The 12082-nt window shown below is 38.9% G+C and overlaps 2 protein-coding genes across 3 annotated transcripts in view; one reads left to right on the top strand and one right to left on the bottom strand.

Annotated features, from left to right (window-relative positions):
• The window catches only part of LOC137261141 (protein YIPF3-like), a 291821-nt gene that overhangs the window by 141124 nt on the left and 138615 nt on the right, over positions 1-12082 (top strand). The gene's annotated exons all lie outside the window — the stretch shown is intronic.
• LOC137261283 (peptide chain release factor 1-like, mitochondrial) lies at positions 2379-11908 on the bottom strand. Of its 2 annotated transcripts, none has more exons than XM_067799004.1 (8): positions 11859-11908; positions 10233-10908; positions 9587-9669; positions 8663-8846; positions 5090-5253; positions 4710-4827; positions 4291-4366; positions 2379-3508 (listed from the first exon to the last, which is right to left on the bottom strand). In XM_067799004.1, exons 2-8 carry the CDS (start codon positions 10858-10860, stop codon positions 3211-3213), a joined length of 1551 nt encoding a protein of 516 aa, XP_067655105.1. In that variant the 5' UTR covers positions 10861-10908; positions 11859-11908; the 3' UTR covers positions 2379-3210. The 2 variants fall into 2 exon arrangements, with proteins under 2 accessions (XP_067655105.1, XP_067655106.1); XM_067799005.1 differs by having other exon boundaries at positions 11801-11904.

Here is a 12082-nt window from a genome sequence, read left to right as displayed (position 1 = left end):
CATATATCATCACCTGCAAGTTCATGTCGGTGTTTGGTGATGTCATGCATTTGTATGATAGCTGCAAAGTGACTGGGTGAGTGAGTTTAGTTTTACGCCGCCTTTAATAATATTCCAGCAATATCACGTCGGGGAACACAAGTAATTGTACCCATATGGGGAATCGAACACGGGTCTTGGGCGTGACGAGCGGATTAACCACAAGGCTTTCCCATCGCAAAGAGATTGTCAATCTGCAGTAATGATGCTGCGATGCATAAATTGTTGCCGACAATTGTCAGTTCTTCAATGTCATGTCCTTCTCATGTTCTCCGTACATTCTTCAATCGTTTTTAAATCTCAACACATGAAAGGAAGTATGGTGTTTCACAGCCTAAACACAACATCCCCATGACAGAAGTAACTGACAATACTAATGCGTCAAAGAATAGGATGATATCTCTTCTCAGTCGGGTTGGGAAATCAGGTGACGTAACAATTACCATCAAATATACGCACCATTAAGCAACAGAGACTGTATATTGCTGTATAATGCTTTGATCCTTTGTGACATAAAAGGATCGTTTACTACCTGGAAAGTTATGGAATAAAAGGACCATTGCTAGAATGGTCTTTACTTACATAAATAATTGTAATCCGTGTGTTTTAATTGCAGTTAATACACCTACAGCGTGGAGTCCCCCAAGGGTCCGTCTTAGGCCCTTCTCTTTATATTGTTTATGTTAATGACATGGTAGTTCTATTACAAGACGATTTGCAGATAACACATCACTTGAGTTTTTTCAAGATGTAGCACAATGAATCCAAATACCCGACTTGACTCTCATAAATAAATGGTCCAAAGGCTGTTTGACATTATATAATCCTGACTGAACGAAAGCTGTAATAATCTAACCGAAGAAGGAACAGATATGATTAAACTACAGATGTCTGAGCAGAATATTCATACAGCTGACAACCAACCACAAAAAGTTACACATAAACTCTTTCACATCATAGTCCAGTCTTCCTAAGCCAAAAATACCCCCTCAGAAATTCAGAAGATATCACACGCTTTACCCCAAACGCCAAAACCAGTCCCCTTGACATTAAATTGCATAGCCATATTCATCAGTTACATTAATTCCGAATGATCTACATATTCCACTAAAATACCTTGTAATTGATTACACAATGCCATTTAGAAAGTGGTGAAATGGAACATATGTCATATTTGGGATTTCACTAGCTTAGTAAAGTTCAAATTCTAGTACTTTTTTGGTTGAGTCCCATCCAGGATTCGAACCCGCACCCTCAGAGTCAGGCAGCTAATCGCCAGCACACAAAGTCAGCCACCTAGCTTGCTCTAGACTGCGTACTTTGTGTACCTCTCTGATAAGTGTAAATTGGCACGGTTCCCCTGGCTGAAAGCTGTGATTACACAATGCCATTTAGAAAGTGGTCAAAAGCAACATGTCATATTTGGGATTTCACTTTCTTAGTAATTTATGCTTATCGGAGGGGTACACAAAGTACGCAGTCTACAGCGGGCTAGGCGTCTGACTTTGTGTGCTGGCAATTAGGTGATTGACTCTGAGGGTGCGGGGTCGAATCCTGGATGGGACTCAACCGAAAAAGTACTTGAAATTTATACTTTACTAAGAAAGTGCACTTAATAGTCTCACGGCTTATTTCACCCCGTACCCATTTCCTGCTGGGTGAACAGGGACAGTTTTTAACAAACTCACTTGAATATGGTGAGACCTCAGGTATCACATGCTTCACTGTAGGCAGGAAAATGTATACATGAAATAATGTGAGACTGATGCAAACTATGAAATAGGTTTCACACAGTGCAGTCACATGGTCACTTGTAACCATCTTTAGACAAGCCTACCCTTAAGAGTGAGTTTAGTTTTGCCAACATTCAGCAATATTCCAGCTATATGGTGGCGGTCTGTATATAATCGAGTCTGGACCAGGCAATCCAGTGATCAACATTATGAGCATCGATCTGCGCAATTGGAAACTGATGACATGTGTCAACCAAGTCAGTGAGCCTGACCACCCGATCCCACTAGTCGCCTCTTAAGACAAGCACAGTCCCCTTTTATGGCAAGCATGGGTTGATGAAGGCCTATTCTACCTGGGACTGTCATGGGTGCCTACCTCTATGATTAGATTTACCTCACTGCTGGAAACCTCTTACAACCATGCATACCAGCTGTACTCTAGAACTGTTACAGCTATTTGAAAAGCTCTACAGCATTTCCACCTTTCCAAAGAATCCATACTGTCATCATGACAGGTAAGTCATCATGACAGGTGAAGATTTAGAAAATGCATTATTTTCTGCAAAATATGTATCCGTCGATAACAGCATCACATCACACACATCATCAGATTGTAAGGATTTAAGATTTATTCACAAAGTGTCCAACCATCGTAACAATGGAAACATATAAATAACACTTTTTGTACACACAGTTGCATTTCTGAGGCGATCACATCTTATAAGAAAATAATAGTAAAGATATGCAAGAGGTAAACTGAGGAAGAGATAATGTGGTGATCCCTTTATGAAAATTAGGACTTGATAACATGTTAAATAATACTGTTATTAAATAGAAATATTTTTCTGGTTATTTTTTTTGGATAACATGGTTCCATAACTTCTAAAAACCTAATCCAATTCAAATCTTTTCCTCGGACATGACACATCTCTCTGTGAAAATCAAAGTAAGCTGCCATAAGAGGTCAGCCAAATCTGGTGAACTTTCTAATCAACTAATAATTGCCCTAACTTCTAAATTTCTTGGTAAAAGCAAGCACGGAATTCATACAAGCATGTTTAATTTGAAAATGAAGATGAAAATTAGCCACAATTATATAGACCTCAATACTATATAAAGTCTACATCATATAGACATGGCATCTATACACAGAAGGAAGTAAGTTTGTGTTCTCTGTTGTCTGAACAAATCAAACTTTCAAATTTGCTGCAATAAAGAAATGTTGCTGGATTGTTTAATAATGCTGATATCTGATAGGCTGAACATACCATGCATCTTACATTCGGATATGGCTGTCAATGTTTGGTGGGACTTCATCAAATGGAATATGTTCTGAGATTTTCACAGGGGGATGCATTTTACTGAAATAAAAACCCTAATTTTAGTGGGAGATTGAGAAAAAAACCATACTATAAAACAAACTCGACTTCATGAACATCTATGTATTCTTTACTATATTATTCATTTTCCGTTTATTATTGAAATCTTCCAGAATGACATCAAGAATCTGATGCTTGTTGTCCCACATAAGACTGACAATGACGTCATCCAGGTCCTCGCCTCCGCTGAGAAAGACGTCAATGTTGTGGTAGTTCTCCCCAAGTCTGTGGTCGGTCACTCTGTCCTGTGGGAAGTTATAGGTGCGGATCTTCTCAGACCGTCCACCGGTACCGATCTGCAGCTTCCTGGAAGCATTTGTCTCAGCCATCTGGGCCGTCAACTGCTGCTGGTATATTCTGGAACAGACGTGCCATTGAAAATTCTAAACAAACAGAATCAAATAAACCTTGCTGCCTTCATAAACCATGAACATTGCTGATAAATTCAGGGAGAGATATTTACCATGTTTATGCAGAATTTGAAAACATTTAACACCGGTCCATAGAACTAATGTGAGCATTATTTCATCATTCCTTGGAGCAAGATCTACTTGAAAGACACAGAAAGCTTACCTATGATTTAGCTTTTCTGTTTTACATGTAGCAACATTGAATCATTAAGAAGTTCAGAATTTAAACTCCAAAATGCTTCTCAGTGTTTTACCTCGACCCACAAACATTGGGGTCCAGGGACCCCTTATAATTAGTTCTAAAGGTCCTTGCAGGCATTATGAGGGTCCTGTGAAGAAACAGGGTTGGGAAACAGTTTGTTTTGAAAATTTCTATCGAACTTTTATAGTCATTGATGATGTGGACTGATGGGTGAAATGATGCAAGTAACTGCTCTGAAAGAAACAACCAAACACTTAGCAAAGTCATAGATAAGTTGTCGTTACTGTGAATATTAAAGGGAGTCTCTTTGGACACAGTGCATGTTCTCTCCTGCCTCATGCATAGTGGATGCACATTTGCATGTTGCGGAAAACCCTGACTTGCTGACTTCCAATTAATGAAGACTCTCATCCTTCAATTTTAACTTGCCCTCTGTACAGTTTAGGTATGTGTTTGGTGTGAATTTCGATGGCTGTTGATGTGTTTCCAAGTTTATCAAGCAGATTTTCAGCTAAAAATTCACTGACCTTGACCTAATGAGTTGCAATGCAATCTCTCGGTTTCGAATCTGCGACCTCTCAGACTGACATTCAGCAACGGTTTCTGAAAGAACAAGCACATTCCTGAGAGATGCTCGATGCTGATGTGGTGTATTTGCAGTATCCTCGTATTACAGTGAGTGAGTGAGTTTATATTTAGTAATATTTCAGAAATGAGCTTCCCACATTGTACCCATGTGGAGAATAGAACCTGATTCTTCTTTGTGATGAGCGAACAGTTAAACTACTGGCCTACCTAACAAATCCTCTTGTATAACAGAAGCACACAGAGTCATGGTACAGTTCTAAAAATACAGGTGGAGATGATGCTGTGGATGATGCTGTGGATGATGCTGTTGATGATGCTGTTGATGATGCTGTTGACGATGTTGATGATGCAGACTTACTGGTTGGAGTGTGTGTGATGCGGACAGCGCTGTCAGTGTTGTTCACATGTTGGCCTCCGCTGCCACTCGCACGGAATGTTTCCACGTGAAGGTCCTTTGCATGGATCACAACATCGATCTGGTTGAAAAATAGATTTATGTTTTGTAATATTACATGCCATGAACTACTCCAATACTGAATATTCCCTGATCTCATAATTGTGAACTGCTTCCATACAGGTGAATTGGACATTGCTAATTGAACTTGAACATCTCTGACCACAGAAAATAGTTTCTTATGTTCATTTATTTGTTCGTTGTGTCACTATTGTTGAGTGTGGTGGTAAACAACCAAACAAACAACCAAGGATTCTGCAGACCACAAGGCAGTTCCTCCTTACCTCATCAGGTTGTGGCAATATGGCGACTGTCATTGTGCTGGTGTGGACTCGGCCAGACTTCTCTGTCCGTGGGACTCTCTGAACCCGGTGTACACCGCCCTCAAACTTCAGGTATTTGAATACATCCGTCCCCTCTATGGCAGCAGAGGCTCGTCTCAAACCCCCTGGATTGACAAGACAAAGGAAAAACGTTAGGTCAAATGTCTAAGATAATGACAGGCACTTAAAATTTCACTAAAAATGCAAGCGAGACGTCCAAGTCACGTTAAAAGAAGAAGCGATGTGTTTTAACATGCAAACAGATAGTTTATAGACTAAAATCAAACATCGTCATTTCTCTGTATACAGACCAGTTTGTGAAAAATCCTGGAAGTTCAGGTCTTGAGGTGTTTGATTTACCTGGCACCAGGTGCATGTTGACAATAAAATCTAATTACACAAGACAAAGTTTAATTGCACAAGACAAAACCCAAACCAGTTGTGCAAGACAAAACCTAACTGAGCAAGACAAACCCTTGTTGCACAGGACAAAAAAAGTTGCACAAGACCAAACTTAGTTGACAAAGCTAGGTGCACAAAACCAAGACAAAACCTAAATTCACATGACAAAACCTAGCAGCACAATACAAAACCTAGTAGCATAAAATACAAATATAGTCACACAAGACAAAAGTTAGTTGCACAAAACAAAAAACAGATAGCATCTTGTCCTACAAAGTTATCGCAATAAATACAATCTCTCATGATGATAATAAATACAGTGAAGTATCTTCACTGAAAGATGAAGCTATAGCAATGGAGACAATCTTGAAGTATGCACAGTTTGATGACATCATGCTCAGGAGGGCGTGACAAACACCACATAAATGCTAGTGGTGTAGCGTGGAAAGTAGGGCTTAGAGGTACCTGACTGTATGTTAAGATCAGTGATGTGGGGACAATTAAGAAAGCCCAAACCTGTAATTTATGTATGGTGTATATAGACATTAAATATTTGGAGGCATTTTTCAGTCATAGGCTGCACTGGAGCATGAATGTATAGTTAAATCAGTGAGTGAGTGAATGTGATTTTTTGACGTTTTTTATGCAATGATCAAGCTACATCACAGCAAGGGACACCGCAAATGGGCTTCACAAAATGTACCCATGTGGGGAATCCAACACCACATGCATGACAAGCTGACTCTTTAACCAATACTCTACACAACCACTACTATACCTAAATCAAGCCTTGTCGGGTCAGTAGGTAGGAAACCCCCCAAAATTCAGGTTCTTTTACAATTTATGTGAAACTGCATAGTTGTTATGCATCTATGCTGTACAGGTTGCGCTTCGCTTGCCATTCATCCTACTGTCTTGCATTATAAACTGTCAGAAGTACACTGTAATGGGATAAGCCTGTAATGTAGCATTGGGCTTTCAGGGTCAGTGGAATCCCTTAAAAATGTGACAAAAACATCTTCATTGCAGGGGTTAAAAATCCCATCACTCAACGCACGGGACAAGTCAGTTTTCAGGCATTCAAATAATGGTATCTTCCTTGTCTGTGGGCTACCAGATATTTTCTGCTTACTGTTTTCAAACTGCAAATACGCTTGGATTTCATTTCACATTTGCTGAAAATGTAGCTATTAATTTTCACAACTATCATAAAGTAGAATTAGCTTTCTTTGCTATTATCACCTCTCAATAAATAGTCCATTACACAATAACATCAAATACCATGAGAATTTATTCTGTCCTAAATACATTGTCTTGATTATGTCATAAAAATCATGATAAGTGGAAAATTAGTCAGGACAAGATACTTTATAAAGTCACATGCCCTGTGTCAAGTGGCCTTTATAAAAACATTTGAACCCCCCTCCTCCTCATAGTCATCACAAGTATATGTCTAATGTCCATTGTACACTTCATAAACTATGTTGTAAGTTTGTGTTTATTCCTTTATTTCCATCATTTGATCCAAAATGACCATAGTTAACTCTTAAAATCTGATATCCAATTTTTACATATATTTGATATATCACATTTAATTATACATGTACTCGAAACCAGTATACATGGGGACAATAAAAAGATTTCTATTGACAAATCACTACCAAATGGTGATGATACAAGCTATATGCCATAAGGTGAATGTCTCCTACCCAACTGGCTGCACCGATCACAAACACATACAAAGGCAAGGAAACTTTTCAGAATTAATGGTACTGTATGCATATATTTTTCTGGTGAACTCACAGGTTTCTGGCTGCAAAATCAAAGGGCTCTTCATGTTATTTTCACCTAAAAATATGCTATCATGACATCTGTATTGCTAATGTATGGCCTGAAGGTAATACAGTTGAACACCATTGTCTTGATATTTATGGGACCAGTAAAAAATATCAACTTCGAATCAAATCTGAATATTGACACATGTGAGTTGGGCATATCATCACATACCAACACGAAAGAAACCAAGAGAAAACAGTAGATGGCATGTCCAATATTTATTTGTCCTCACATAGGTTGCAAATACAAATGGTAATCTTATCATTGTGTCCATTTTAAAACATACAAAAGTTGGATATACTCCACAAATGAAATGAATAAATCAAAAAGTTTTAACTGACGAGCATTTGGTGCTGGCATGGACGAAAAACTGGTCAATCACTCTTGTTTCGTAACAAGTCCTTGTGTCATTCGACCTCCATCTCTCGATTCCAAAAATTGAGTCAGGATGTCCAGGGAGTCTGTTGCTTGTGCAAGTGAGAGCGGGAATCGGGCTGCTTTCTCAGTTGGCAATTTCATAACAACTCAACAATCAGCTGCTTGTCACGTGATGACACAAGTCCTTGATTAGATTCTCCCTATGTTTTGATTCGATAATATAATCAGGAGTGTTAAGTTGAACCCATGTAAACAAAGGACTGCTGCGCAATTCGAAATAGTGTTTTAGGAGAGTTTCTCAGTGAAACTAAACCATTTCAACAACGATGTTTAATTTGATGTGTAGACTCATCAAAAATAAAGAAGTTAAGAAATTGTATACATAGTATTAGATGGACTGTGTAAGATGTGAGGAATCGTCACATCTTTCTGGCCTGTGGCAGAGAGATACTATGCTGGCTCGCCGCATGGAACTCTGGGTAGGATAGTGAAGTTGAAATTGGGCATACATCCTAATTAGATAAAGAGACAAGTGACACCTACAACTCAATCAGCCTTAATTAAATCAAAGCTTCCACTATCTCTACCTTTGATTCGTGCTGCAGCGTGTGTGTAAACACGTGGAGACAGTCACAGTTCAGATGGATACTTGTCTAAGAAAGGTTGGTGCAAATCAACCTTTCGTGCAAATATCAAGTTAATAGGGTAATTTTGCTTGTCAGGACCATGAAATCACATCGAGATATCCGTAATATCGACACATCCGTATCAAGTTAAAAGGGTTAAAAAAATGATAAATAATGAAGGATTTTTATGGGACCGAGAAATTATATCGAAACAACTGAGATATGGACTTATCAGAGTTCAACACAATGGTGTTCAACTGTATTAACGAGGAGTACAATATTCAGGTTTTACCTATTTCACTGCGTTCATAGTCGATTATTTGGAAGGCCCAACCCTTGAATTGTGCATAGTTCTCGTACATGCTGTACATCTCACGCGTGAACAACATGGCTTCCTGACCACCGACCCCAGCCGACACCTCCAGAATGATGTCGTTTTTGTCCACGCTGGATTCGCCAGCCAACATCAACACCAGCTGTAATAGGAAGAGAGATAAGTCCATCAACATCTAAGAACTTTTTAACAAAGTGCACCCACGTGAGGAATCGAATTCATCTCTTTGGTATGACAAGCGAATACTTTAACCACTAGGCTACCTCGCCACCCCTTTCACAAAGTCATAACAGATATGGCACAATTGTAAGCAGACCTCAAGCTGTGTATCTGTATATTAATCTGTTCACTGGCAGATTCGGGAGGTTGGTGGTAGAGTGTGTGCACCTCCTACTCTTTGTCAAACGCTTCACATAACAACAACTCCCTCAGGTGTAACCACATGTTTTATTTGTGTGCATACATATATGCATCATAAATCCATATTATTCAACCTATATTTCTATAGAGATCTCATTCAAGAATGCAGACATTCTATGTCCTACAAAGGTCATTTACGGCAATTCTGATATTGAACTGTACTGAGTTTACCTTGTTCACTGCCAATTTAAACATTAATCATTGCGTCGTCTTCAGGCATGAGGGAAGTATTGCATGTTCAAGACTTTTATGACCTTTGTGGAACCCATATTTGTTTGCTTGTTTATCCCACACCTGACCCCTCTGAGCTTCCATCTATGCAACTGGGGTACGATGACAAGCATCAAATGAGCCCGGGATTCTGACTACCAGAACCCCTTTTCATGGTCTCTTCATGCCCTACTCGGTCCACTGATACAAATATTTTCAGTTCTAACACAGTTGTTGTCATGGTTACCATACCCCATTCTCCTTATCCTTGATATCTTCAAGAAGCTCTTGCTTCTCTTTTGTTGCCATGGCAGTCATCTCTGTATCATCAGACCCTAAAAATGAAAAGCTTTGCATGAACGCATGATCAGAAAACTGACGATCCGCTGCCTACTATATGAATGAAAACATAGGACTCCTCAATCATATATATCTTGAACATTTAAAAGATTCAGAATTTATGAATTTGAAATAAAATAGGAGGACTTTTTTCTATACTACAAGCACATTTCCTATTTGGAAAGCTAACTATAATAAGTGTTAAATTCTTTCACATGCACCTCCATACCCAACCCACATACATGCTACATTGTTTATGACTATTTTTTTCAACCATCCAGCCAGATCCCACTAATAAATTATCAATCCCTAAATGTTCAAGATGATCTTCATATTTATAGTTTATTCACATGAGTTTTGTTGAAACTGCTATTGTTAAACAACGCTGTATTTTACACACTTTGCAACTTAACTGTATGTTAGCGTTTGGCGAAAAGACGCGAGTGTGACCTTCAAATAAGGTGACCTTCAAGTACTGACTTATACATATACAGTACTATCCAGTATTTTGGTTTAAAACGCAACGTTGTCAGGTGCATATTTCCCCCTAACTCCGTACCTGATATCAAGCTGTCCAGTTCTGTCACCTCAGTATACTTCTGTTGAATGTCCCTGAATAGTGACACCACAGGTGACAACTCCTGCAGACGTAGATTCTTGTCCCTGGAAGACTGGACATCCTGACTAGCAAGAGCAGACGTCAGTTTGTCATACTCATCACCTAAACTTTCAAGGTAGCCATGGTAGATGTGGTTACAGTTAATGTCAAATCTGTCTCTTTTTGATGCATATTTCCTCTTCTGGCTTACAGTGTTTTCCACACTTTTATCTAGAATACACTTGAGTTTACTTGATGACTGTATTGCTCGAGTAACAGAGTGCAAATGCCTTGCAAGAACCTGATCTAAATAGTTTGGCTCAAAGCAGTGCAAATTATTCTTGTCACTATATGCCATTCTGTCAGACGTCACAGAGAGCAGACGCTTCACTCGACATATTGAGTGATACTGACAAAATGACATACTGCCATTGATGGAACAAATGGAGTATTTTCTTGAATGAAGATTGTTCTGTTTTGAACAGCTTCTCGTAGGACTTTGAATAGGCAGTTGTCTTCCTTGCAAACATAATGAGAAATACAGACGGTTAATGTAAGAAGTGCTTCCTTTGTTCAGTGAGGCAGCCATTGTCAGATTTTTGTTTGCTTCATCAGGTCATTTCTTCTGGATGGAAATCTGAAACATATCATTGAATTCGGTGAAGACTTTTGATGAGTTAATACATACACAGCCAAAACTATTTGGTTTAGAATTTTGAATTTGTCATCATGACCGCATTTTGTCATAAAAAGCAACATGATGTGCATTTGGTGGGGAGGTGTTATCATTACAGACTCTCACAGACTGAAGTGAGTGAGTTTAGTTTTACGCCACACTAAGCAATAACCCAGCTATATGGCGGTGGTCTGTAAATAATTGAGTCTAGACCAAACAATCCAGTGATCAACAGCATGACCATCGATCTGGAAATGGGAGCTGATGACATGTGTCAACCAGGTAAGCCTGACTGGGCGATCCCATTAGCTGCCTCTTACGACAGACATAGTCATGTCTTACGGCAAGCATGGGGTTGGGTTGCTGAAAGGCGTATTCTACCCCAGACATTCACTGGTCCACAGACTGATGACTATGATGTTAATCACTTGTTCAGATGGTTCAGACTGCTGCCATACACATGGATGGATTCTGATTGTGGCATTAAGCAGCAAACAAGTCACCACTTCAGTCACAGCAAGTGTTGTTTTTAGCAGACGATGAAATTAATCCACAAAACAATACTGTATAATGAATATACATTCTCTCAACTGAATATAAACGAAGTTTTCTGTAGAAAAATGGCATGAAATAAATCTGATAATAACATGCACGTAGCCACTGTAGTATGGAAGTTAGGGCAAACAGAAGGCGTGGCAAACTGCATGAAAACTGTGACTCAATCCTTTATATCTGCTTTTGCACATAATATCAACAACCCTTTAAAACTGCACACGTTTACACAGCAAAGAAATTTCAGTCTGGATTCACGCCGAACTAATCATTCCAAAACAAAAAGGACATATCAGCTTACCGAATTCGCTGTCAAAAAAATCGAATCATTTAAGACACATGACAGAATAACAAAATACCATAACATGCTTCCAACTCATGGGGGCAGCCATTTTGTTTGTTTATAATCCGGGTAAATACGTTTACGTCATATATCTCCACAAACAGTGCAACACAACACAATATAAACACCTAAGGAAATAGCTCTGATAATTTGTTCACCAAACACTAAATTTCCTTGTTAGATTTATATCTATGAAAATGAATCATTCAGAAAGTGGCAAAACATGTTCCCGGTTAAATC

This window comes from Haliotis asinina, chromosome 14 (genome assembly GCF_037392515.1).
Source record: "Haliotis asinina isolate JCU_RB_2024 chromosome 14, JCU_Hal_asi_v2, whole genome shotgun sequence".
In the NCBI taxonomy this organism is placed as follows: Eukaryota; Metazoa; Mollusca; class Gastropoda; order Lepetellida; family Haliotidae; genus Haliotis; species Haliotis asinina.
The sequence above is the reverse complement of the archived record's forward strand: the minus strand, read 5'-3'. Positions and strand labels throughout refer to the sequence as shown.

Excerpts from the sequence above, each read along its gene's own strand:
- LOC137261283 (XM_067799004.1), bottom strand. The coding sequence starts at position 10,860 with ATGGCTGCCTCACTGAACAAAGGAAGCACTTCTTACATTAACCGTCTG. Across the intron at positions 8,847-9,586 it reads TCAAGGATAAGGAGAATGGG|CTGGTGTTGATGTTGGCTGG; the intron begins GTATGGTAACCA and ends TTCCTATTACAG. Across the intron at positions 5,254-8,662 it reads CTATGAACGCAGTGAAATAG|GGGGTTTGAGACGAGCCTCT; the intron begins GTAAAACCTGAA and ends TTGTCAATCCAG.